The sequence below is a fragment of the Leopardus geoffroyi genome, chromosome C1 (assembly GCF_018350155.1).
Source record: "Leopardus geoffroyi isolate Oge1 chromosome C1, O.geoffroyi_Oge1_pat1.0, whole genome shotgun sequence".
Lineage (NCBI taxonomy): Eukaryota > Metazoa > Chordata > Mammalia > Carnivora > Felidae > Leopardus > Leopardus geoffroyi.
The window spans coordinates 43,858,744-43,885,913 of record NC_059328.1 but is presented as its reverse complement, the minus strand read 5'-3'; the positions used below and the strand labels follow the sequence as shown (position 1 = coordinate 43,885,913).

At 54.6% G+C, this 27,170-nt stretch overlaps 1 protein-coding gene across 1 annotated transcript; it reads left to right on the top strand.

Moving 5' to 3' along the window:
• Positions 1 to 3,806: 3,806 nt before the first annotated feature.
• On the top strand, positions 3,807 to 26,467 carry CDCP2 (CUB domain containing protein 2). The gene is made up of 6 exons (XM_045477509.1): positions 3,807 to 9,662; positions 12,583 to 12,930; positions 15,899 to 16,234; positions 17,129 to 17,482; positions 20,378 to 20,556; positions 23,004 to 26,467. Exons 1-6 carry the CDS (start codon positions 9,584 to 9,586, stop codon positions 23,328 to 23,330), a joined length of 1,623 nt encoding a protein of 540 aa, XP_045333465.1. The 5' UTR covers positions 3,807 to 9,583; the 3' UTR covers positions 23,331 to 26,467.
• Positions 26,468 to 27,170: the final 703 nt, after the last annotated feature.

The following is a 27,170-nucleotide window of genomic DNA, read 5'->3' as shown; positions in this document are numbered from 1 at the left end:
GTCACAGCAGGTGACACCTGTTGTCCAACAGGAAAGGGAGGAGTGAGGCTTGCTCCGCCTCCCAGGGCTGGGCTCAGTGTCTGGCAGCCTGAGGAGCCTTCAGGCAGAGAGACACAGGAGCCCGGTGCTTGTAGGGACTTTCTGCAGGTTCCTCCAGCTGGGAGGGTGGTACAGGTGGCACATGAACAGTGTCCCCGAAGGCATCTCACTTAATTCTCACAGTCGTTAGAGAGAAGTAGCTTCCCTGTTTTGTAGGCAAAGAACCAGACAGATGCTCAAGAGGTAAAGCACCTGGTGGAGAGTGTGGTGTTCTCGCATGAGGGCAGGAGCCCACAGCTTGCCTGCTCCCTCCCCAACCACCCCGTCTAGCACTATGTGCAGTGAATGTTGATGCGGCATCTGTTGAATGAATAAATGAGCTGGTGGGAGTCGCATGACCGCGGGTTGGGGTTGAGGCTGTGTAAGAAAAGTGCTCAGCGCTGTGCCTGGCCCACCCTGGGGTCTCAGTGAGCAGTGATTCTCCTTCTCTGCCCCCTGTAAGGGCAGCAGGGCTCTCTGCCAAGAAGTGAACCTCCATGCTCGGCTCAATGACCACCTTCAGAAAACTGCCCCCCCAAACCTGCAGATAGAGAGCCCCAGGGAGTCTCCAGCACGTCTCTACTGGCCCCATCCAATGAGCCCTGAAGCCTATCCAGGTTTCCCCCATGTTAACTCAACAAAGGAGAGCAATAGCTTGCCTGACTCCCTGTTACTCCAGAGCAGAGTGCCCTCTCTCAGTCTCTCTATCTCCCTGCACTCTCTCTCTCTCCCCCATATTTTCCTCCTCTCCTTGAAGGACTGCCTGCAACTTGCACGGCTTTCTTTCTCACCTCCCTTCACTCCTCAACCCGCTGCCATCTGGTGCCCACCCCACATGTGTCCCTGGTGTCCAGAGATCATTTTCCAGCGGCATGTGATGCTGTTGTCAGTTCCCTCCTTTCTGAGCATGTTTCCACAATGGCATAATAATTCCCACCTCACCAGATTATTCTGGGGACTAAATAAGTCCTCCTCCGTGCATGTATTCAGCAAACATTTCTGAACACCTGCTGGTATGCAGGCTTTCTGCTGCGTTCATGAAGACCCTGACTTTGGAGGGCTCTGCAATCTCCCAGGGTCACAGAAGTGATTATAATAAATATGAAAGAGCCTGGCACTCTGCCTGTACATGGTGGGCACTTGTGAAGGTGGGCTCTGTCTTATCTTTCTGCCTTCCCTGGGCCTCAGTTTCCACAGCCAGAAAATAGGTTGGAAGAGGGGGTTGGACTTGCTCTCCGAAGTCTCCTTCCCCCACAGAAGGCCCAAGGCCCTGGCCCACCCTCCTCAGGCTGCCCCACCCCTCCTCCACTCTGCCTCTTCCCTCTCTCCTTGAGCTCCTGGGTAAGGCTCTGAGCAGTGATGAGGCCCCCTGGAGGCTGTGTGTGGCAACTTCTGCATTTAAAATTTCTGAAGCTTTGGCTGGCCTCCCTTCTTGATGGGCGACCTAATGAGGGAGTGCTGCTTCCCGAACCAGGATGGCCAGTGTGGCCTGAGGGGAAAGCCAGGTGGGCAGGTTGGAGACAGGAGGGACCAGGGCTCTCAATGAAAAAGGATAGAGGGGTCTTGGCCCCCATCTGTACCACTACAGGCATCTACAGCCCTGTGCCCCAAGTCTACACCCCAGCTCAGACCTTGTCTTGCCTCCATGTGGGTAGAATTGCTGTCATGGTAAGAACATGAGCTTTCGAGCTGGTCATACTTAGGTTCAAGTCCCAACTCTGCCACTGATCATTTGTGTGATCTTGGGCAAATCACTTCATTTCTCTGAACTTCACTTTGCTCATCTATAAAGTAGGGATACTTTTATTCCATCTCTTAACAGGTATTTATTGAGCACTTACTCTGTGCCATGACAAAATACAGTTCTCTGCCCTCCGTGTGATCAGGTGCTGGGTGCAGACAGGAAGCAGCCAGGAGTCTCAACCAGGGCGGTCCTGCCTCCCAGGGGGTGTTTGGACACCTTGGGGGATACTAACACCTCCTCACAGAGCTGTGAGGGCTAAGTGGGATCAAGTGCCCAAAATATTGAGCATTGGCCTGGCACACAGTAGGTGCTCAATAAATGCTTGTTGAATAAACGAACTAATAAAAGCAGTCCTGCCTGAGCTCTGATTGCCAAACTATAAAATGGAGCTCGGCAATCCTTGCCTTGCAAAGTTGCTGTAAAGATTTTTAAATGTGTTTAAATTAATGAGCTTACATTAATAAATAGAATGTGCTATGTGCCAGGTATTCTTCTTCTAAACCCTTTGCAAATATTAACTCCTTCTTCTCATTTCACAGATAAGGAAGCTGAGGCACAGAAGGGGAAGTTAAGGAACCTGCCCAAGGTGGCATAGCTTGGTTGTGGCTGGATATGCTTGTGCCTGGCAAACAGTGAGTTCAACAGTTGCTTTCCAGTGGGGCAGGAAGGTTTTAGGCTTGGTATCCGGTGCAAAGCAGGAGGCTCTGGAAGACTCCCATGTGCCCGAGCTCTGGGCGAGGAGGGGCAGCTGAGGGAGCTGGTAAGAGGTGGACTGTGGTGTGAGAGTGAGAAGGGGAAAGGACAGGAGGGCCCAGAGGAGTAAGAGGAGGTAGTCAAACACTCCGGACACCTCTCTGGAGGCTGTAATCCTGGGACAGCCATTCCAGCAGCCTCTCCTGAGGCAGGGAAGCTCACCAGGGCAGTTTCCCCTTAAGTAAGTAACCATGAACTTCCTGGACCATGCCTTGGTGTGTTAAAGGTCCTGCCCACCAAAGCAGCAGGACTAATTGGCTATCAAAGGGAGGTGACAGGAGAAGCTGGGGCAGCAGGAGGCTCCCTTCCAGAGCCTCCCCGACCCCTCTGCTCCAGGCCCTGCCTCTTCAAGGACCCCCAGTGGTCAGACTTCCCTGGAACCCACCCAGTACTCAGCACCAGCCCTGCAGCTCTGCAGTCCTGGGCTAGAATCCCAGTCCTGCCATTTACGGAAGACAGCGATCCTGGGTATTTATTGTGCCCCGGCCTGTGCACTGGGCGATGGTGGGGCCTCCTCGGAGGGGACATGTGGATTACAGGGGGCGACCTACACAAAGGGCTTAGCACAACGCCCAGCTCACTATAGTGGTTACTCAGTTGTTGCTGTAGCCCCCTCCAGACACCAACCGTGCACAGCTCTTCATGGTTCGCAAAGCCCTTTTGCTCTCAGATCTTGCATTTGGTCCTCACGGCAGCCCAGGGAGCCCAGATAGAGAGCTGCATTAGTAACCCCCTTCACACATGAGGAAACTGAGGCTCCGGGGCAAGTGAGTGACTTGCCCAAAGTTACACAGCCTGTCAGATGGGGAAGACGGGTCCAAACCCAGGAAGATTTGAACCCAGACCCGTCACCCTTTCCACTAAACTGTGGGCTACTGGAAGTGCCCTCTCATAGCTGACGGTGAGCAGGTCCCATGAGGGGCCCATTCTCTGCCTGGCCCCTGGTTCTCGCCCTGCCCCGGGACCAAGTGCACCCACCCTGGCTGTGCTATGGGGGCGGTAGCCCCTCCTTGCATGGTTGGAAGGTTCGGTGAGATCCGATGTGGAAGGACCCCGAGCCGGGCAGCCCCCACAAATGGTGGCGATCCTGGCCCTCTCCTCACTTTCTTCTCATTGGCCCAGGAGCCGGAGGCTGTGAAGGTCACGCCCTTGTCCAGGGCCTCTCAGGGAAACCTGGTCCTTGGCCCATCTGTTCTTCTGGGACATCATTCCAGGTAGGTGGCCTTTGCAATGTAGCCTTGGGAAAGGACAGGGTAGGGCGACTGAGAGAAAAACAAGAGACTTAGAGAGGAGAGACAAGGGAGGGAGGCGGTGTCCTCCTCTCCACAGAGTTCCAGCCCTGGAGCCAGGTTGTGGCTCCTAGAGCTGTGAGGGACAGCCCCCTCCTCCTGTCCCCTGGGACTCTACCCCAACCCACCAACAGCCTTGTCTTGGTCAGGACCTGCCTCCCCTGCTTTTGGCTTTCCCCCTTGCTCTTTGACCCTTCCCTTCACTGGCTTTCCTGGTTGCTGGCTGTCTGTATTCCCTCCATCACACACTCGCCCACTCACCCTGTGCCACCCCATGGCTTTCTATCAGGCCCTGGCAGAGAAAGTCTGGGATATGACGTGCCCATCTCGCACCCTGCTGATATTAAGTGGGTGCTCCCCGGGTGCTCCTGGCCTCTGCCACTGGGCCCATACTCATGGGAAGCCCCGCTAAGTCCCCAGGGCCCTGGTTAATGGAGAGATGTGGCTCCCTGGGGCACAGCCAAGGAATCCCCTGGGTTGGCAAGGCATCCCTGCTCCCAGCCCTCTGTCACACCCCCTTTTGTCAGCTCAGACCTCTGTGGGAAAGGGACGCTTTAGGCAGCACCCTTGCTGTCCCATGGGCACCAAACCCTGTCCCCAGGTGGAGTGACAGAATGCAGATAAGAAAAGAAGGGGAGAGGGGCCCCAGGCACAGATGTGTATCCACAGAGGTGATACAGCTGTGCACCCGTGGAAATAGACATGAGCTTATAAAGATAAATGTATGTGTGGAGAGGTGCATAGCCCCTGACACGGTCATGCATGCACACAGCTTGACATTTGCACTCAGACACAGGTACACAGCCGGGGAGGGACATTCCCTCAGAAATGTTTGTACAGATCCAGAGAGAAAGCTGGGCACATGCAGGCGTAGCTGCATATCCGTGTAGGTAGAGACACGTGGATACACAGAGGCAGAAGTAGGTGTGGTCCATGTGCATGCACAGAGATGGGCGTGTGTGCAAAGAAACGGATATGAATGCACAGTGTTGGGTGCAGCAGCAAAGGGCATATTCACACTCAGAAGTGGACAGTCACCCACAGAGAGATTAATGTACCTGGCGCCTGATTCACAGACACTAAGATGGGCTCGTGTGCCTGGGGAAACGGCATGACCAGATGATGACGCAGGTGCACCCAGAGACGGACAGCCTGTACGGTGTCTGTACAGTGGCCGAAACAGACAGGTACGGCAGCAGGCCCTCCACCCTGGACATACTCACAGTGCCCCTCAGAGACAGCTCTTGTGTCCGCTAGGCGTCTGAGATGCAGCAGAGCCAGTCATGGAGAGGGGAGGCATCTCTATGCCAAGACACCCCCTGGAAGTTTGAAAGTGTGTCCTCAGGGCTCGGCTGTGGGAGTCTGCACAGCCAGGCTCTGGCAGGGCCCCAGGAGCCCGGGGTTGACTGTCCCGTGGGCGGCTCAGGCACTAATGACCCTCGTGGGCGGGCAGCGGGCAGCCTTTGTTCCTTCTCCACCACCCCCCTGGGGACCGGGAGAGAGGCCGAGGCCAGGCTGCTGATTGGAGGGAGGGCAACCGGGCAGGGGAGGCCCCACCCACTGGAGACTTCCAGGAGAGTTGAAAAGTATTAGCAGACCTGAGGTCTGTGTAGCCTTTGGGGTCCGCGCAAATGGAAGGCAGGATAAGGGAGAGCACGTACCCGAGCTTAGTGGGACTGGCACTCTTCCTCACACTCCACATGCCTTAGCCATCTAGTTCTCACAATGCCTGACAGGTAGCCACTCTCATCTCACAGCTGAGGAAACGGAGGCCTGGAGAGGCGAAGTGACTTGCCCAAGATCACACAGCTAGTAGCTGCCAGAGTTGCAATCTGAACCCACATGGTCTTGGTTCTGGGAGTTTCCAGGCAAAACCACACCAGACCCTTGCCATTCCCCCTGGGGCAGAGGGGGGATTTAAAAGGACACGCTTTGGGCACAGATGAGCATGGGCTCAAATTGATAGGGATGCTTCCTAGCTGCGTGTTCCTGAGCAGTTCAATCCGTCAATGGCTGCTGAGCACTTAGGATGTGCTAGGGGCAGGTGTGCAGTGGGGACGGAGACAATGAGATGATGTGCCCTGGGCCAAGCCCCGTGGGAGGCACTGGAGCGAAAAGCCCAAAAAGACAGAGGATGTTCATAGAAGAGTCAGGTGGCCCTCGCTGTGCTAGGGGAGCACCCAGAGAGGGAGCACTCTCCCAGCTTGGGGTGGGGACAGGGCAACTCCCTGGAGGAGATGACAACATCCATCAAGGGACGATGGAGCAGAAAGAGGGGCAGTTCAGGCTCAAGGAACAGAGCATGAAGAGTGGGAGAGATGCCGGTGGCTGGGGTGTGGAACTCAAGACGGGAAGAAAGCCTGACATGTCCTGAAGAAGCATGAATGCCAAGCAGAGGACTTGGGATTTTATCCTGAGCAGAGGGGTGATGCAGTCAGACCTGCGTTTTGGAGAGATCGGGGCAGAGAGCAGTTTGGAGGGGAAGAGAGCAGACAAGAGCAGAGGCACGCAGGCCAGGGAGGAGTTTGCCGTCGTCAGGCAGGGGTGAGGTGGTAAGCGTGGCCAGCGGTGGCTTCAGAAGTTGCCTCAGAGCCTAAAGTGGTCACCAAGCTCGAGCACAGACCGTGTACGTGGGGATGAGGGGCAGGGAAGCCGAGGCAGCCGCTACATTTCTGGCTCGTGGGTTGGTGGTGCCACCACCTTGAATAGGAAATCCCAGGGGAGAAGCAAGTTTGGGGCAGCAGGGGTGGAGAGTGACAATGAGTCCACTGTGGATTCTGAGGGGCACTCTGGTTGTTACTGCCGGTTGCCAGCACAACAGCCTTCTGTGCCTTGCCCTTTGCTAACCAAATCCTGGTTTTGTTGTGGTAGCACTATGCCGGCAGCCCTGTAGACCCTAGAGGAGGGAGGGGAGGGGAGAAAGTGAAGATAAGAAGTGTAGACATTGCTCTCAAGAAGCCTGGCTCTGATAGCCAGCAGATGGGTAGGGTGGGAGCTGGAGGGAAACACAGGTTTGTGAAAAGTGTTTGTATCCCCACCCACCCCCATGATGGGGAGGCGTCTGTGTGCCTAAATGTGGATGACAGAAGGAAAGCCTGGCAGGAGAGGCTGGGGACCCAGAGAGAGGGGAGCTAATGGAGGGTTAGGTCCCAGAGTCAGTGAGAGGGGCAGGCGCTGGGCATAGGAGGTGGAATTGGCCTCGGACAGGATGTGGAACCATCCTGCAGCTGGAGGGAAGGGACAGATGAGCACTTGGAGACAGGGTGGGAGATGACGGGTGTCTGCTTTCCATCTCTTTGTTTCTGCTGGAGGGGCTGGGGTTGTCTGCAAGGGGAGACTAGTGACCATCTGGGATGATGTCCATGGAGGGTCAGAGAGAGAGCCACCTAGAGAAACACGGAGAGGCTGGGGGTGGAACTGAGACCTGAGAAGAGGCTGGAGATGCTGACTAGGTACAAGTGCTGACCGCACGGTGACGGAGCGCTGCCCAGCAGTGCTCGGGGGTCCACGGCAGGTGAGAATACAGCCCGCTGGGCTTGCTGGCAGATGTCACACCCTGGAATCTAAGCCCAAGATGAGGCAAAGGGTATGCCAGGTGTGGGACAAGCACAGGGAAAAGAGACTAGAGGTTGCATGGAGTGTGGAAAGAGACGGCTGTTTCAAGGGTAGGATGAACATTTCAGAGGTGAGTGATCCTAGGTGTAGTCATCATGACGGTGACAGTCTTCCATTCTCCGTGGCTCAGCCGATGCCATCACAGCCCCGCCTGCATCTTGGTTTTCACCGTTCCAGGCATGCAGACGGCTTCTGCCTGCAACCCCTTGCTTTGGAGCCATTCTTTGCCCCTCACCGGTACAACTTGAGGCCATAGTCTACACCATCTGCCGGAAGTGTGCATGCGGGTTGCCCACCATGGTAGCTGCTCATCAACATACCCTCAACTGGCTTCTTCTCAACCCTGTCTCACTTCCTCACTTCCACGCCCCTGCCTGTGCTTCCTGGATCACCTCCCAAATAAGCTGCTTGCCCTTAAACCCTTGTCACAGAGACCTCCTGCAGAGCAACTCAACCCAAGACAGCAGGCTCAAACCCTCTGGGTATTAGTTACCTCCTCTGTAAGACAGGGAGTCTAATGTGCGCCTGTGAAATTAGAAGGGCACAAGCACACGGACGTGAGGCTTCTGGCACCAGGCCCAGCACCCAGCAGGCACTAGGTCAGCGCTCTCTCTCATACACACAGTGGGTGTTTAATAAAAGCTCCCGTCCCCTCAGATGGCCCAGGACAGCGGAACCTTTCTGTCGCTGCCAATCAAGTCCCACAGGTAAGCCAGTCTCTCAGGCCTGACCAATCCCGATGCTCTCTGCTGAACACCTTCCAGGTGGCTTCTCATGCTGCCAGCAAAGGGCTCCCCGGGGACCTCCTGACACAAGGATGGGCCAGAGGCAACATGTGGTCTGGCAGATGGCCGTCTGAGTTCCTCTGAGGTAAATAAAAATCGTGCTTCCTCCCATGCGCGGAGCCAGGCGCCAGCTAAGACTTCCTGTGCACCATCTCATTGTATCCACTCAGCGAGTGACAAGCTACTGTCTTTTCCTCTTCACGCTCTGGAGGCTGGGCCTCAGAGAGATTGGGCGACTTTTCCAGGCTGCTCCCACCCTGCAGGAGAGGCAGAGTCAGGATTCAGATCTCGTCAGCAGAGCCCAGCCTCCTCATTGGGAGGCGGGAACATGCCATGTTACCCTCAGATGCCCTGTCCTGGTGTATGCTCTGCACAGAGAAGGAGCTTCGCGAACGAGCCCTGGGCTGAACTGAACCAAATGGGGCTCCTAGAGGAAGTAGAAAGATCCTGTTTCCTGTCGGACGCAGAGCCCTTGAGGGCATTTCTGCAGCCTGACTCCTAGCACACAGCTTGGCGCAGAGTGATGTTCAGGCAGGGTTTGTGGATCAGATGAGGGAATATCTAAGATTCTTGGCCAGAATTTCCACTGCGGCCAGATCTGTGATCGCATTAGGAGGTGCGCACTACTATCTTCCCATTCTGTTATTCCAGCTGCCTTCTTCCGTGAAGAAGACTTTTCCCTCATCAGCTGTCCACGACCACCTCCTGCACTCTCCCTCTGAGCTAATCTGAGCATGTCCGAGGGATGCTCATCCCACTGGTCCCATTAATCAGAGCCTCCCGTCAGCACCCCCCACGGGCGGGGATGGGAAAGCCCGTAGCAAACACCCACGACCTGCTGCAAGACACGTCACCCCGTCCCATTTCCGTGACAGCCCCGTAGGCAGGGCTGAAAGGCCCCACTGGACAGATGAATAAGACTGAGACCCAGAGGAGTTAGATGACTTGTTCAAGGCCACCTGGCCACCTGGCAAGCTAGAGGCTGAGCTGGAGCGGACGCCAGATCTGCCGAGCCCCCAAACTCATGCCCTTTCTCCACCACCAAATTCCCTTCCCTCCCGAAGTTGCTTCCCTTCCTGATGCAGTGTGGCCAGTGCAGATCTCAGAATGTGTAAACCTGGTGACACTAGATCTGTCACCTTAGAGTGGAATGAAGGAAGCACCTGGGGATCGGCTTACTAATTCGAGGGGCTGATGAATTATTCAGGTCGCCATTAACTTAGAGGCCTTTTCAGCCTCACCTGTCTTTCCCCTGCTCCAGACCCTCAGATCCTGGCCTGCCCCAAGCTCTACGGACCTGTGGGGGCCCCGGCGAGGAGATGCTGGCAGAGCTGGGGTCCCGTCTGCTGCTGGCAGTGGCTCTGCTAGGCCCAGGCCCCGGGGCCCAAGCCATGACAGGTAGGAGCTCCTGAGGACAGGCGGGCTCTGGGAGGGGGTAGACGAGTGGCCAGGTGGCTGCCAGGGCCTCAGGAGGCTTCCATGTGGGAGGACAGAAAGCAGGAGGCCATATGGAGGGAGTTGGCTGAGTTCAGGATGTATTTGTTTCTGAGATGGTGGAAGACGGTATTTACGGGGTGCCTGCCATGTGCTGGGTGCTTCACAAATATGACTGCATTTCATCTTCACGGCAAACTTCAAGGTGGGCATGAGTTCTCCATTTCACAGGTGAAGAAACTGAGGCAGAGAGAGGGGTTAAGTAACCTGTCCAAGGAGGCATAGTTACCAAGGGCTAAGGGAATGGCTCAGAGAACCACTGAAGGTTCAATGCCGGAGGGAGCCTTTACTCTCCTCCTGACAGCCTGCTGTACTTCCCCACTGCCAGCGGGTGAAATCACAGTCCCTCCTAATGGCATTCTGTGTCTCTCAGGTTTGGCCCTAATCTCCGTAATATCCAGCCTCGGTTCCCTGTGTCCCTTGGGCATCCCATGTCCTGGCAGAGGATATACCCCCCTTCTGGAAATGCTTCCCCCTCAGAGCTTTCACCCCGCTGTGCCCTCTGTCTGGAAGGTCCCTTTTCTCTTTTCCCATCTGAGAACCTCTGGGTCATCTACCAAACTCAGGTCAAACACCACCTCCTCCAGGAAGACTTCCACACGCTTTCGTCGGCCTCAGATGCTCCCTTCTTGGAGCTCGCAGAGCCCTCTGCCTGCACCCCGGTCCCGGGTGGCTTTGTGCTGCTCCAGCCCTGTAAGCGTTGTGTGTCTGTGAAGCCAGGGGCGGGGGTGGGGTGGGGTATCACCTCACTGGTCTTCAAGGGGCCTGCATGTTACAGGGGCTCAGCAAACAGCCCTCAGTGCCTGGTTTTCCTGCAGGTTCGGGTGGGCCTCCAAGAAGGAAAGGTGATGGTGCCACTCACCTAGTTGGTGGCAGAGGTGGGCTGGGTATGCAGGCGTCTCACTCCTTCCTGTAGGGGGAGAAGCTAGCTGTTCCCATTTTCCAGCCTCTGGGGCTTCAGTGGCCCTGGGGTGACCCTGGGGTGACCCTAGGGTCCCGGGTGGCTGGCTGATTGCTGGAGGACATGGCCTCCCCTTGTGCTGGCGCCTGAGGCCTCCTTGGCCACAGGAATTCTGCTCCAACACTCCCAGGGCTTTTCCTGTCCCGTGGGCAGGGCCGGGGCAAGTACAAGGACAGGCACTGGACAGAATGTCCCTCTGTCCTCCTACCATAAAGGATGAATCAGACACGGTTCCTGCCCCAGCCTGCTGCGGGGGCCAGCAGGGAGCTGACAACTTGAGCCGGGTGTGCTTCCGCAGCCCTTTCTCCCCGGTGCTCGCAGCCACCCCATTTCCCAGATGCGTGACTGAGGCTGGGGGAGGCTAAGTGACCGTGAGAGCTTTGTTCACGTCATTTCCTCCCTCCGAATTGTCCCCAACTAACAACCTTCTTGTTCCTCCTGGTCAGACTCAAGTATCCCCTTCCCTGTGAATCTTGTCCCTCCCCTAACAGTGCTGGCCCAGCAAGATTGGCCTCCCTCCCTCTGGCCCCCAGAGCCCCTGTGTGGCCGCAGTCACACTGCTTGGCTTTGTCTCATTTGCCTAACTCCCAGCCCCTGACCAACCCCCGCCCCCCCTCCCCGTTCCACAGTGCTCTCCCCAGGGAGACACCCATTCTGAGTCAGCACAGGCCTGGCTACATGCTTTTTTACCTTTTCAGTGAACAGAGCTAGGAAACTAATTTCTTTAGAAATAAAAATAAATCTTAATTTCAATTCAAATCGAGGACCACAAGTGTTCTATTTAATTTTTTAACTTTATGGTTGTATTGCTCTCCTCTTACACTGAACGTCTTAGCTTCTATTGACATGAACATACATGCTTTACTCCGATTTATAAAATACTATAAAATAGCACTACTGACTGTTATTCAAATAGTAAGTCTACTGAGTAATATTTCAGATTTCTTCGTGGTTCATTTTGTCCTGGGGATATATCCCACTAGGAACATACAGTCAAAAAAAAGTGTATTTCCACATCATTTGGAATCATTTTTCCCCATGTGAATGTGCCTCCAACCTGATATATGGCTAAGTTTATTTGTTTCAGCTTGGAATATTTAGGGATTACTTAAAAATGTCTTTTTTTTTTCCAAGTTAAAAATTATATTAAAAGTTATTCATGATTATAAAGTCAAAGTCATAAAACAAGTCGCGCTGAAAGAGGTCTAGACGGCATGCCTTTTCTTCCCCTCTGTTTACTCCATCCCCTGACAGAGAATCATTTTTATTAGTTTCCTTCCATTGTTTTCTTTTTTTAAATATAAGCAAATATGTGCATATGAGAATGTACTTTTAACCGCAACAAGCTGTGCGCATTTTCACTCAGGGCGGGGGTATTATCATTTGTAATTTTTAAATTCCTCCCTGCACACGTGTAGGGTCTGGCACATAGTTCTATTTTATCTAAAATTATAGGTCCACCCTGACATTTCCTATCTCCTTTCCCTGCTTTATTTTCCTCCACAGCACTAATCACTATTCAATACGCTCTATATTTTACTTACTGTGTTTATCATCCACGTTCCCCACCAGAATGTAAATTCCACGAAGGCAAGAATTTTTGTCTGTTCTGCTCCTGCTGTAACCGCAGCACCTAGAACATTGCCTGGCACTCAGATGATGTTTGTTGAATAAATATAAGAATGCTTGATAAGTATTTGAGGAATAAGCAAATGAATGAGCACACATAGGCATAAATGAATTGATTTAGGGTCGTGGCCTCATGCTCCCTCAACCCAGCCCACCCCAAAGACCCAGCTTTGTAGCTGGGCCCATCCCCCAGGACCTCAGCACTGACTGAGCCATTCTTCCCTCTTGCCCCAGGTGTTAAATGTGGGGGTGTGCTCTCAGCACCTTCCGGAAACTTCTCCAGCCCCAACTTCCCCAGGCTCTACCCCTACAACACAGAGTGCAGCTGGCTGATTGTGGTGGCCGAGGGTTCCTCTGTGCTGCTCACCTTCCACGCCTTCGACCTGGAGTACCATGACGCCTGTGGCTTCGACTACCTGGAGGTCTACAACGGCGCCTCAGGAGACAAGGGCAACCTGCTGGGGAGGTTCTGCGGCCGGGTGCCCCCGCCGCCCTTCACCTCCTCCTGGCATGTCATGTCCGTCGTCTTCCACTCAGACAAGCACGTGGCCAGCCGCGGCTTTTCTGCTGGCTACCAGAAAGGCAAGGGGGTCCTGGCAGGGGAGAGGGTGGCCCTGCAGGGGCAGGGGGGAGGAAGAGAAGTGGGCTAAGGCGAGACTTGCAGGCTGCTCCAGAGCCTGGGTGACCCTGCTGTCGCAGTTCGGGGGCAAAGGCAGCCTCTGGCTGTGGTCATGGTGGTTGTGGGTTCCCACCTTCACGGCAGTAGTCCTGGGAGTCCCCAGGAGGGTCTCGCTGTCCTCTTGCATTTGCCATCATCCTTCTTATCCCATGCCATGGCATCAGGACAAAGGAGAGGACGCCATGCTCTGGGGATGGGCAAGAGACCCCTCCCATCCCAACCCAAGTCCTCTGGAGTATAAGATATGCATGGGTCTGTGTGGGGCTGGTGACACTCTCTCTCCTTAAGTCTTTCCTAATGCCTCTTATATTGCAGGTCCCTAACCCTCCCTCCCTCAACCAGGCTGGAAACCTGCCCCATAGTCTAGTGAGGGGGGCAGAGGCCTCCTCCTTGCCTTCCTCCTTGACTTATTCCTCCTGTCTCCAGGCCTCTCTGCATACGCTCAAACCTCCTCCCTTCTCCCAAGGCCCAAACCAAGGCCCTAAATCATGTTAGCTCAAGCAATAGACAACCACAGAGGCTCCTGGCACACAGGGTCTACCAACAGCAATTAGGGGGCTCAGGTGGGACTGCTCCCCAAGCTGGCTTTAGAGGCACAGAATTGTGGAATGAGAAAGCACAAGAATCACAGACTGATCTCATCATAGTTTTGGATGCTTAGGTTTAAAAAAAAAATTTTTTTTATTTATTCTTGAGAGAGAGACAGAGCCCGAGCAGGGGTGAGGCAGAGAGAGACACAGAATTGGAAGCAGGCTCCAGGCTCTGAGCTGTCAGCACAGAGCCCAGTGTGACTGTGCGATCATGACCTGAACCGAAGTTGGACACCTTACTGACTGAGCCACCCAGGTGCCCCTAGACCCTTAGGCTTTTTTTTTTTTTAATGTTTTATTTTATTTTTTTAAATTTTATTTATTTTGAGACAGAGAGAGACAGAGCATGAACGGGGGAGGGTCAGAGAGAGAGGGAGACACAGAATCCGAAACAGGCTCCAGGCTCTGAGCGGTCAGCATAGAGCCCGACGCGGGGCTCGAACTCACGGACCGCAAGATCATGACCTGAGCTGAAGTCGGACGCTTAACCAGCTGAGCCACCCAGGCGCCCCGACCCTTAGGTTTTTTAAATGTTAGGATATTAAATCATAATACCATGAGCAATGTTTTCCAACATTTTTAAAACCAGGAGTACCTGTATAGCAAATGGAACCTTATGTTAATCCCCTATACGTAAAAGAGAGGAAAGCAATATTTAATTGGTATGCCTTTACTGTATTTTGTAAGTTCATGTCTTTAGCATTTACTTATTATATGTCAATCACTGAAACCATAAGTCAATATTGATGGCCTCCAACGAGTGAAGTGTTTATATATGACCTGTGACTGTGGACGCTGTCTTTCAGTGCATTAAAGATAGTCTGAATACAGCATAAGAGTGAAACTTGCCCCACATGCCAGCAGACAGATGCCCCAGGTGGCTCCTGTGAACCCCCAGAGCATGGTTTGAAAGCCTCAGCTAAGGGTGTCAGTGTTGAAAAGGGTCTCGCGACTGTCAAAACCTGCTCTCTCGTTTCACAAACAATAAATTTGAGAGCAGAGAGGGAGTGTGGCTTCCCAAGGTTACATGGCTGTGGGAGGGGGAAATGCTGAGACAAGAAGTCAAGCCCTTAGCCGCCCAGCCCAGTGTAGTTAGTGCCCAGTTCACAAAGCCGTGCCCTGGGGCGAGATTCTGGAGTCTTGGGAAATACCAGCGTGCCCCTCCCTGCCGGTGGCCTCCAGCTGGTCGGGTCATTCGTCATCACCCACCTCCTAATTGTACTGGCTGCTCTGGCTTCCAGAGGGCTTTCGCCAGCATCTTAGACTCTTGCATGAGCCCGAGCCTGATGGATCAGGCCGGGCAGGTCTTCTGACCTCTCCTACTCCCACGAGGCTCAGGGGTCACTTGCCCGGGGCCACACCCCTAAGAGAAGACAGAGCTGAGAGGACATCTCAAGCCTCAGACCACAAGCCCATTTCAAGTCCATCTCTGCTTCATCAGATCCTCTCTCCAAGCCTCAGCTTGCGCATCTGTCACAGAGGTCTGAGAACATTCCTGAACTCACATACCTCAGGCTCTGTGCCCCACGGGCCTCACAGGAGGGGACAGTGAGAATCAGCAGGTCAAGGGCCCGGGCTCTGCAATCAGGCAATTCCGGCTCTCCCTGTTACCAGCTGGGTGACCCGCTGTCAGAGCCCTGCCTGTGTTCCTGGGGCCTCGCCACGTCAGCGGCTCCTGCCAACCTCCGTGTCTCTATTTGAAGGCTTCCTCTGAAGTCTCGGTTGGTCACCTGTATCCCCAGCAGCCTCGGCCTGGACTCTCAGGGGTTGGTGTACAAACGCCCCAGCTCCTTTCTCTCCGGTGACAGAACTCTGAGGCGTGTGCCTGACACCCTTCCCCAGAGTTCCCCAACAGGGCTCAGCAGCTGGCCTAAGAATACTCTCTAGTGACCCTGGCTCCCTCATTCCTCACATGGGGCCCCCCGTGTCTCCCAAATAAACTCCTTGTGCTCGGACCCTCGTCTCGGGGGCTATCTGGGTGAACTCCAACTCCCCCAGGTAAGTTACTTACCTTCTCTGTGCCTCCATTTTCTCAACCATAAAGTGGGGAGAGCCACTGAGCATTCCTCTAGGGTGATGGTAATGGTGTCAGAAGACTGTGTAGGTGCTAAGTGCCGGGCCCGTGCCTGACGCTTAGCAAGTAAGTGCACGGGGGATGGTGACGAGGTTCCCATGACATACCTGTGGGAGCGGCACATTGGGGGGTGTCCGGTTCCCAAGGGAAGGGGTCCAGGGGATCACGGGGAGGAAGAAAGGTCAGTTAAGAAGGGCTTCCTTGCAGATGTGTGTGGCGGCGTCCTGACGGGCCTTTCGGGGGTCCTCACCAGCCCCGAGTACCCCGACAGCTACCCCAACAACGTGGAGTGCCGCTGGGTGATCCGGGCCGCCGGCCCCGCCACTGTCAAGCTGGTGTTCGCGGACTTCCAGATGGAGGGCAATGAGGAGTGCACCTATGACTACGTGGTCGTCCTTGGGGGGCCCGGCCCTGCCCACGGGCATCACTACTGTGGCAGCACCAGGCCCCCCACCCTCGTGTCGCTGGGCCACGAGCTACAGGTGGTTTTCAAGTCCGACTTTAACATTGGAGGTCGGGGCTTCAAGGCCTACTACTTCTCAGGTAGAAGGGGCTGGGGCTATACCTTGAGTCCCCCGTGCATGCTGTGCCTGTCCCTGCCCGGCCAGTACCAAGGCATAAGCATGTCTCCGCCTCTCTGAAGTCTTCCTGATTGAGTCAGAGTTAGTCCCTTCTTTCAACTCCTTTAGCAATGATCTAACACTCTCATTTATGTTTGTGCTCTGCACATTGATCTCCCCTGACTGTGAGTTCCTACGGGTTTGTCTTTGTACCTGCCGCATAGAAGGGATTCAATTAATGTTTGTACAAATGAATGAATGAACTCTTGACAGTGAAGTGAACTAGACAGTGGAGGAGACGGAGAAGGAGACAGACAATGAAAACCCACTGGGATCGGTGCTAACAGTAAGGATCATGGATGACTTCCTGGAGGAGAAGAGAATCCAGTAGTGTTTTGAAGGAGTTAGCCAGAGGCTGAAGGAAGGGAAAGGTATTCCAGGTAGAGAGGTCAGCATGTGCAAAAGCACAGAGGACAGAGAGGGCTTAGTGTGCTTGTATGCTGGATGTTTGGTGAGGCTGGGAGGTAGGGCTGGGTGAGGGGCAGTGAGAAAATGAGCAAGGTCAGGTCATGAGCCACCTTGTCTGTCAAGTCCAAGTTTGGACTCCACTCTGAGGACACGTATTAGGTCCTCTTACTGAATTCCCGACAGGGCCAGCCCTCGTGGACTGCCAACTGGAATGAGAGTCCCAGCTCCCAGCCAGTTTCAGTGTAAAGCAGGCTTTGGGATCAATTGTCTGGTTTACTGGCCATGGTGCCCATCCCCTGCCAGGGTGGTTTTAGGACCCTTATGCGCCCACTGCCCCAGCTGTACTGCAGAGGGTGACAGTCTCCACCCTTCTCATCATTGCTCCTCTGTCCCTCTCTCCCCAATCCAGGAGAATGCCAGGAAGTGTACACGGCTGTGCGAGGCAACTTCTCCAGTCCACAGTACCCCAGCTCCTACCCTAACAACATCCACTGCCACTGGACCATCCGCCTGCCTCCTGGCTACCGGGTCAAGGTGTTCTTTCTGGACCTGGATCTGGAGGGTCCCAGCAGCCTGACCAGGACCTGCGACTTCGACCATCTGGCGGCCTTTGATGGGGCCAGTGAGGAGGCGCCCCTCCTGGGGAATTGGTGTGGCCACCACCTGCCAGCACCAGTCACCTCAAGTCACAACCAGCTTCTGCTTCTGCTGCACACAGACCGCAGCACCACCCGAAGGGGCTTCTCTGTGGCCTACATTGGAGGTCAGCCGGGGTCGAGGGTGTGGGTGTGCTGATGGGGGAGGGCAAGGCTGGGGTCCCAGGTCTTTGTAGCTTCCTCTCTCCAACCCACCAGCTGGTGTCCTCAGCCTCTTCCCGTGTGGCTACAGCATGGCCACCTGCTGCCCTGGGACCTCTGAGACCTGCCAGTGTGGCCCTTGCTTATTTCTACTACCACAGGGCCCTGCCTTTCCAGTTTCCAACTCCATGATCCCTAATCGCCCTGACCCCATCTGTCTCTTTCCCCCTGGGGCCCCTGGCCTCTCTTGAGCTGTGGCTTATCCTATGTATCCAGGGGCAGTCCACAAAATATGGCCATGTTACTTATGATAAACAATTGGCATAACCATGGAGATGCCAACAAGCTTTGCTTGTATCGGTCATAAATCCTGACTGACAGTGGCTTGCACAAATGGCCTTTTTTCCCCTCACATAAAAAGAAGTCTCCAGCTAGGCAGCTGCTTTGTTGGTTCAGGAACTTTAACACTGTCTCAGCCGGTATCTCTGGGATTCTCTTGGCCTTCTGACTGCAAGATGGCTGCTGCGACTCCAGACATCATGTCCGTGTTCCAGGCTGGAAGAGGGTAGGGGAGATGCCAGCTACAAGTGTCCCCTTATCAGGAAAGCAAAAGCATTTTCAGAAGCCCTGAAAAGACTTCTTGGTCTCATGAGTTTGAACTTGGTCAGATAGTCATGCCTAGCTTCAGAGGCAGCTGAGGAAGCTGGTACTGGGCTTTCCCAGCTTCCATCGTGCCCATTAGAGTTGCCAGCCAGCAGCATCCACCATCTCTGCTGTCTTCTCATGCCCTTCCCTGGGCCATGGGCCCAGAAATGCCTGTGCTCTGGACCCATTTTGCCCTCTGTCTGAGCAGAGTGAAGCTCCTCATTGTGCAGATGTGGGAAGGGAGGTCCAGAGAGAGGAAAGACCACCATAGTCACACAGGCAGTGGGGACACAACCAGGACCAGAACTCATGCCTGCCTCCTTTGTGGCTGAGCGGGGCCAGAGGGGAGGGAGTCAGGGCTGAGCTCAGACAGACCAGGGCCACATCCAAATGCTGCCATTTACCAGCCATCCAATGGCCTCATCTGTACAAGGGGTTGGTAAGTGCCCTAGGTAGGTGGTCATTCAGATGAAATGAGGCAGACAGGTCCCAGTGCCTGACTCGAGCACATGCTTGCTGAGGGTGGATTTTTTTCCCTCCTGTGTCTCAGGCCTGGTCTGCATTCAAAACATCTCCCCTCCATCCTTACCCCCAACACAAGTGGTGATGGGGAGGGAAACAGCAGAGCCTCAACGATCTAGTGGCAGCAAAGTGACCTGGGCAGACCCACCCTCCAGGGCCTCAGTTGTTTCCATCCATAAACTGGGGGAGGAGAGCTGTCCCTTTTTAGAGCAACCCCTTCGGGAGTTTCACTCCAGAGAGCCAGGTGCCATGGGATCTGTCACAGCCAGCTGGTAAGTTGTCTTTTCTCTGCAGGTCTCAGTTTTTCCATCTGTAAAATGAGGACACTGGCTGAAGGATCTTTAAAATCCCCTTTGGCTCTAATAGTCTTGTTTCTGGGCATGGGTCCTCTCCCAGCTCTGTGGGATCTTGGACAAGCCCCTTTTCCTTTTGGTTCCTCCAGAGACTGAGGGTGGGGCAGCTCAAATCCTGGCTCTGTTCCAGGGCCAGGAGCCCCACTCCCACCCACCCCACCACCCTCCCCAGATCCCCATGGGAGCCCAGGGTCAGACAGGGGCACTCACGCTGGGCCAGGCTCCAGATGTGGCCCAGGCTGCAGGCGGCCTCCCGGCTGGAGGACAAGCTCGGCATCAATCAGGGGTGACACACAGTTCAGCGCCACCGAGATCATCGTGGGAGACGGCGGGCCCATAAATCCCCGACTGCCCAGACACCAGAGGCTGAAATATGTCTGAGGCATTTCCCGGAGAGGGGCTGAGAGTTCCAGGCCTCTGCCTGCCAGCTCTTCCCTTTCCCTCCCACCAGCCACCCCTTCCTCCCCTTCCACTGCCCCCGCCCCAGCCAGCACGCCCCCCCCCCATACACATGCTCAAATACAAAATACACCCAGACACAAAACATCACACCATCTTGTGTGTATAGGGTGGGGAGATACCCAAAGACTCGATCCTATGGACTCAATAACGGTTAAAATCCCAACGCAACCACCGCAAACAGCCTCACCTCTCAAACTGTAAAATGGGTTTAGTTGTGTCCACCTCATGGAGTCATCGTGGGGAGAGAGTGAGGCTTCCTTCACCACCCTCTACAAAACTACTGTTCTGCTCCCCCCACCTCCCCACATATCCCCTGCTTTCCCTGTTTCTTTTTTGCTTGATTTTCTTTCAGCCCACTCTGACATGTATTTTATTTTACGTATGTATTGCCGCCTCGCCCAACTAGAATGTAAGCTCCAAGAAGGCAGGGAGTTTGGGCTCTTTTCTTCCGTTTCTGTTTCCATGGTGCCTGTTAGAATTGTGCCTGCACATAGCGGGCCATCAATAAATATGTGTTAAATGATTGAATGAAGTGCCTGGCACATTGCAAAGAGATCAGCAAATAGTAGCTCTTCTTATGGTTAAGAATATTCACTTACTCATTCATTCATTCATTCATTCAGCAGCCCACGGCACCTGCCAAGTTCTGTGCCAGGCTGCAAGGACACGAGAGGGCCTAGTGCGTGCCCTGAGGAGCTCATAGTCTGATGGAGTTAAGTGGAGTAACACGTGTAAAACATCCCCATAGGGCTGCATAGGAGTCTCCCCTCTCCAAGCCTTGGTTTTCCCACACACCACCCTTTGGGTGGGGTCTGGGCGTGCTGGGGGCAGACCACCTGCCCCTTAAGGCCTCCAGCCCCTCCTTCCCTCCATCCCCAGTCGTGCCCGTGAACGTGAGCTGCTCCCGCACGGATTTCCAGATCCTGATCTCCGCACAGGCACTGGCACCGCTGGAGCGGACCAAGGTCTACCTGGGCAGCCGGAGCTGTGCCGCCCAGGAAGTCGGCAGCACCTTCCGGATCCAGGCCCGCTTCGACACCTGCGGCACTGAGTCTCAGGTAGGAGCAGGGGCAGGGGGGGGGGGGAGGAGGGCAGGTGTGAGGGAGAGGGTCTGACCCCTGCTGAGAGGCACCTGCGATTCCTGAGAATTCTGGCTCCAGTGACCCCACAAGCCTGGGTGCAGAACTCAGCCCCTCTTGGCTTTACCCCAACAAATTTGCTCAGTGTAGACATGACAAAATACTCAAACAGGGAAGACAGAGCAGGGGGCCCCGCTGCACAACGCAGTGACGGCCAAAAGCCCCTACTGAAGGCTCCTCCTGCAAGGCCCTGACCCTGACCATCCTCGGAGGCCTTCCTGCCGTTCCTTGCCTCCTCCTGGGCACTCCTCGCCACCCAGTCCCCACCCCTTTAACATGCAGCCCTTGCTGCCTCCTGCTACCCCTTCCCCAACCTGTGATCCAAATCGTCCCTGGGCTCCACACAACAAAAGGGCCTTTCAAGTAACAGGAACCACTTCCCTCCAAAGGCAGTGAGGCTTACAAATAAATGAGTTTTTTCTACTATCCTTATATTTTCGAGGCTTTGACTCCAGGTTTGGGGCCCTCAGAGTCACTGGCAGCAGCCCAAGCACCTGGGATGTTTGTATTCTTAGGACAGATTGGAGGGGAAAGGAGAGACATCCCCCCCGCCCCGCCCACCCCCAGAAGGAGCTCCCATCCCCAGCCTTGGTATCCAGGGATGTGCCAGACTGGCTTGGCAGAAATCACACACTTTCCAGCAAACCCTACTGCCTCCACCATTAGCTGAATATATGCCTCTGGCCCCTCCAGCCCACCCCTCTGCTTCCCCAGCCTCCTGGAAATCTCTGTCCTTTAGACCTGAGGAAAAAGAGAAGTGGGGGCAGAGTCTTGGCTGCCAAGATGACCTGCCCTCCCCCCTACTCCATGCCTTGAGTCCTCATTCCGCAGAGCCATGAAATGATGGCGACAGAGAATCCCAGAGGCAGGGAACCATGAAGTCGAGAATGAGGGATCACAGACACTCGGAGTCTCCGAGTCATGGAACCACCACCCTAACTTGGAACCAAAAAATCATGGAATCTTGGAGCCAATATCATGGGAAACATAAAAGCTGAGAACCATAGACTCCTGGATCCCTAGTGTCACCCTTATAAGTCCTAGACCCACGAGGACCAGTCTCTGCATCGGGTCACTTCCAAAGATGCGCAGCTCAAACAGCCAAAGGCAATGACAACCTTTCTGTGCATCTCTGAAAAAACACTGGAGACTTGATTTCATAACCAGAATACCAACCACGTCTTGTGTGGCTTTTTCCCCTCAAGTCTCTCACTCATCGAAAACCCCTAAAACTTCCCCTCACCCCCATTTTATGTGATTTTTTTTCTCCCTTCTTTACTATGTGGATTCACTTGACCCTTTCACTGGGTCCCCTGCCACTCACAGGTCCTGTCTTTCTTCATCCAGTAGCCCAAAAATCTTTCTGTATCACAAAAATCTAGGACATCAGTCTTCCCCAGAGGGTGTGGTGGCAGACAGGTTGAGGGTGCACATGCAGAAGCCTCTTTTGGGGACATGGAATCCGAGCCTTTTGGAAGCCCCTCTGTGACTCCCTTCCAACCCTTCCCCAGAGGGGTCGCCCAGTGTCCAGTGACGACAGCTTCCGACTGCCCCTGCTTGCTCGCGTTGCGTTAGGCAGCTTCGCTGTTACGAAGCATCAGCTCAGAAGTGCCACCACTGGACATGGGTGGTTGGGCAGCCTGAGGGATGTAACAGCTGCTGCACACTTGGGGTTGGTGGGGAGACTAGCCCTGTGCCACTGCAGCCCCCTGCTCCAGGCCACGCCAGACTGCCCACTAAAACACTGCCCCTCAGTTCTGGACCCAAACACCCCACCATCTTCAGGGCAACCTGCCTCCTGCCTCCCTCATCTGTAGCGGCAGGGAGGGCAGCAGTGTGCCAGGCCCCCCACATTTCACTCCTCGGCTCTGCCGAAAGCTGGGTGGTGCCACTGGGATGGCCAGGGACTCCAGTTCCATGTCACTTGTGTGTCGTGTGACCTCAGACAAGGGATTTAACTTCTGGGCTTCGGTTTCCTAATCTATAAAATGGGGGTATTGATGGTGCCAATAAGAGAGGGTCACTGTGAGAATTAAATGAGATAATGCACTTGAAACAGAGGCTGGATCATGGCAAATGTCCCTGTTACTGCTGCTACTCTCTCTCATAGACCCCGCCTCCTTGAAGCCAGAGCAAGCACTGACCCATCAAAACTGATATTGTCCTTCCAGACATCCCCATGGTGTCCCTTTTACAGGTGGGGACACTGAGGCTCCAAGCAGAAAGGGAGTCAGTGGCCCAGCTGGGACTAGAACCCAGGCTCCTAGGGTTCTGCCCCCTTGGCACTGAGTCCCAACATATCTAGAGAAACAGGGTCAGCCCTTGGCCCCTTCAGGTGCGAGTGAGTGCCCTGTGACCCCCCACAGAGGAGGAACAACACGTCGGTGATCGTCAGCGTGCTGTACATTGACTTCTCGGCTGGTGGGCAGGAGGACATCCATGAGTACGAGGTCCGCTGTGAGCCACGGCGCAAGGAGGCTTCTATCCACCTGCTGTCTGGCTCCGACTGGCTGGGGCCCTATGCCGCCACAGCCGAGCATCTTCAGGAAGCGCCACCCAGGGATGAGGCGGAGGCCCTGGAGGGCCCTGTGGCCATGGTGACCCAAGACACCAGTGACATTGTCTTCCTGGGCCTTTGCATCCTGGCTGGAGTCCTCATGGTCATTGCCATCGTGGTCCTGATGCTGCTGTGAGCAGGCAAGGGACCTGGGTTCTGGCTTCCCTGGGAGGCAGCTTGCGGTCCCCAAAACAGGAGCAGACCAGGCTTTATCGGCTTGTTGGCAACCATGGACAAGTCACTGTCCCTCTCCGAGACTCAGTTTCCTAGGCTCACAGAGCTGGCGTGAGGCTCAGAGAAGAGCACGAATGGATATGAGCTTTGTAAACTATGTCATGTTGTGTGTGTGTGCAATTGTTACTAATTTGAAAGATGGCCTGCAGTAGAAAAGAAGACTCCTGTGTGTGTTACTTGGCATCATGGATAGCTGTGGTCACTGGTCACTTGTTCTGTAACTTGCACAAGTGCTTTACCCACTCAGGATAAAAACAAGGGCATCTTTTATTTTTCCAACTAATGGCTCATCACAAGCCTTCACTGGCAGGAAATTTAGTAACTGTCTAGGGGCCTCCACTCTCTTGAACTGACTCAGGAACCTTGAGGACTTCATCCACAGCAGGCCAGTCCTGCCTCCAAACTCCAGAAACAGAGAGAAAGGGAGCCGAAACGCCACCTAGTGCTGTCATCCCAGCCTCCGCCATGTGGTGTCGCTGTTGGAGGCTGGTCGTGCGCATCCCAGTGGATCCTGTCTGAAGAGGTGGCGATGCCCTGCGAGGTCAGATCCCTGCATAAAACACAGGCGGGCCCACACTGTGCTCAGCAGTGAGGCTGGAAGCTGAGGACTGGTGTCTCTTTCATGCTGGCGTTTTTCCTTAAATAGATCGTGATCCTTGACTGCAAAGCTGACTGAAGTTCCTGTGTCTTTGTCCTCACCCCTGATGTTGAGTCCATTGTTTCCCTTCAGATGAGTTCTCTTTGGAGCCTGTGGACCTTCTCCTGCCATTGGACTTCACTCAGAGCTACTCCAGCATCCCCGTGTTTCTCTAAGTTCACACTACGGGGAGCATGGGTTGGGTTCCCGGTGCTTTCTGGCATCCTCAAGCAAATTGGTCCAGTCCCCCCAGAGCTCCAAGTGGAACAGCCTTGTTAATGAAAAATAAACAAAGAAATACAGTTATAATACACCACTTTCCCCTGCTCACCTGTATGTTTGCGTAATGAATCACTCACAATCAACAGAAATCTCCACCTTGACCATGCTGACCACGGTGCTCAAGTGAATTGGAGCCTGATTATAGTCCTTTCAGCAACCCAACCAACATCCACTTGTTTCCAGCTTTGTCCCCATTGTTGTGACCGGCTCCAAGCACCCAGCAGCGAAGAAGTCAAATGAGATTTCCTGCCTTTGAGATGTCTACACCCAGGTGTAGCAGCTTCGGGGAGAGGGAGGCAGACAGTAACTTGCAGAGAAAACGAGAGTGAGAAAAGCCAACAAAGTAAAAAATGAATTAAGCAAGGGAAAAAGAGTTGCCTGGACATTAGGAGAACTGGTTCAAGTCCAAGTTCTTCTCATTAATTGTGCAAACCTGGGCAAGTCACTTTGAGTCTGTGGGCCTCGATATCTCCATCTGCAAAATGGGACCACTGTTCATAGCTTGCTGTAAGATCGTAGCAACACGATGAACTAGGGAGGTCTGCCAGGATAATGTGCCAGCAGGCGAGTTTTGACTGACACCCCGGGGTGTTGGGAGCAGAGACCCCGTCCTCTTTGTCTCTCACCCACCTTCTCCCTCTCAGATTCCTCTAGCCACTGAGCTACCTTTGCCAGCCTACAAACCACCTGGGTCTCGGTTTCTCTGGACAAGACTGATTACACCCCCCTGCCCCCAAGGTCAGCCTTCCTGCCTGCAAAGCAGGGGTGATGATAAATAACACCCGCTGCATTGGTTCTGTGTGGGGCCTGAGATCATGCATGACAGTGGCCAGTACCTGAGAAGGATTCAACAAACCTGTTATGACCTTGACCTATGAGTTCATACAAAAGCTCCGGCCTAGAAACCCAAGTTCTCGGCCCGACTTTGCCACTGGCTTGCTGTGTGGCCTTCAGGAACCCATTCCCTTCTCTGGCCACAGTTCCTGTTTTTAAAATATAACAAGCATCATTATCACCTCTGGCACCATTGCTGTCGTAGCGACGACTCATAAGCACCAGCTACATGGCAAGTGTTTGAGCTGTGTCAGCTGACATAAGCCACTTTGTGAGGCAGACATAATTGCCCCCATTTCACAGATGAGGAAACTGAGGTCTGGGGAAGGAAGTGCCTTGCGCCAGGTCACAGGTGATGAAATGCTGAAGCGAGGCCGAGAGGAGGCAGTTCTTTCCTGAGCTGGGGCCTCTTGGGCCCCCAGGCCAAGCTCTCAAACCCAAGGGCCGTGTCTGGTTGGGAAAGGACTGGAATGGCCGACAGGGAGAGGATGGTTTTACCCACGGACGTGCCCAGATACTGCCATTCCCAGCCCTCTGGGCAGCCGGCACGTTGATTATCCTGCCTGAGCCATGGGAAATGACAGTCTTTCTGACGGTACAGTGTCTATTAGAAATGAAAGGGCTGAAATGATACCCATTAGCCAACACGCCCTGGCCCAGGAACAGTGTCTGATGGTGTGTGTACGTGTACCAGTTTCCCCTTGGTGGAGAGCGGAGGCCTTAATCCCAGCTCCCCCCCCCCCCCCCCCCCGCCCCCGCACTGGTTATATGGTCTCGGGCCTGCCTACCCCGAACCGAGAGCTTCGGGTCCTCCCACCTGCCTGTCCCGGTACAGCCAACATTACAGATGAGGAAATCCTTGGCAAATGGAAGTGCCGGCCCTGGGAAGATGCCTTCTGGCCTCCGGGTCAGGCAGACCTGCGTTCATTTCCATTCTCGCCCTGACTCCGTGTGACCTCGGGCAAGTTGCTTAACCTCTCTCAGCCTCAGTTTCCTCATGCGCGGAATAGGGACACAAAGATGCTCCTCCCGAGGTAATCGTGAGGCTTGAGAGAACACAGGGAGAGCGCCCACATGGGGCTTCCACCTGTACGATTCTGGAAGCTGGCAGGCCCCGGCCAGGCGAGGGCCTCTTCCCCGAGGAGTCCTCAAATCTCAGAGTCGGAAGGGTCTCCCCGGACTCCTAGCTCCCCTGCTGATCGTCAAGGGACCATGGTTCCCGCCCCCAGCCTGTCACTTTGTACCCCTTTGCCTTCCTTCGTAAGACATATCGCCGTCTGCAATGATGCGAGGTGTGTGTGTGCTTTCCTTGTCCCCGTCACTATGACGCCAGCTCCACGAAGGCAGTCTTTATCCCACCCGCCCCTGCCAGAGCCGGGCACACGTGCCCTTCAGGAAGTATCTGTGATCGGCTGAGTGAATGAACGGAGGAGCTCCACCTGACTCCATCCACCGAATCCCACGTGTGTGGCAGTCTTGGAACTTCGGTGCAGTCTGAGTCATGGACATTTCCCAAGTATCTTCTCTGGACCACCCTCTGCATGGACACGCAGACTGGCTCAGACACGGCCCTCCCTCAGGAGCTCAGCGTCCTGGGGGGCAGGGAGCGGGGAGAACCAGGCATCTCACGGTGAGAAGTAGTACTTCCTGGAGGAACACAGCCAGCCAGGGGACCCCTCACTCTCCCCCTGCCCTCCAGTCTCCCGGGGGGCTCCTCAGGCCGAGCCCAGAGGTATGCAGTCCGTGTGGCCAGTCTCCCTAGGACACAGAGCAGGGTGGAGAAGAGTGACAGTGGATCTGGACGGGCAAAGGGAGACCAGCACAGAAACGAACAAAGTGCTTTCCTCTCAAAGACTTTTGGGAACAAGACAAGGTTTAAATGGCTGCCTCAGCTCGGGTAAGTCCAAAAGGAGCCCAGAGGGATGATTCATGCTTCCAGGAAGGCGCATCAGGCAGAAGACAGGGAATGGCATCCCAGGAGTGGGGAAC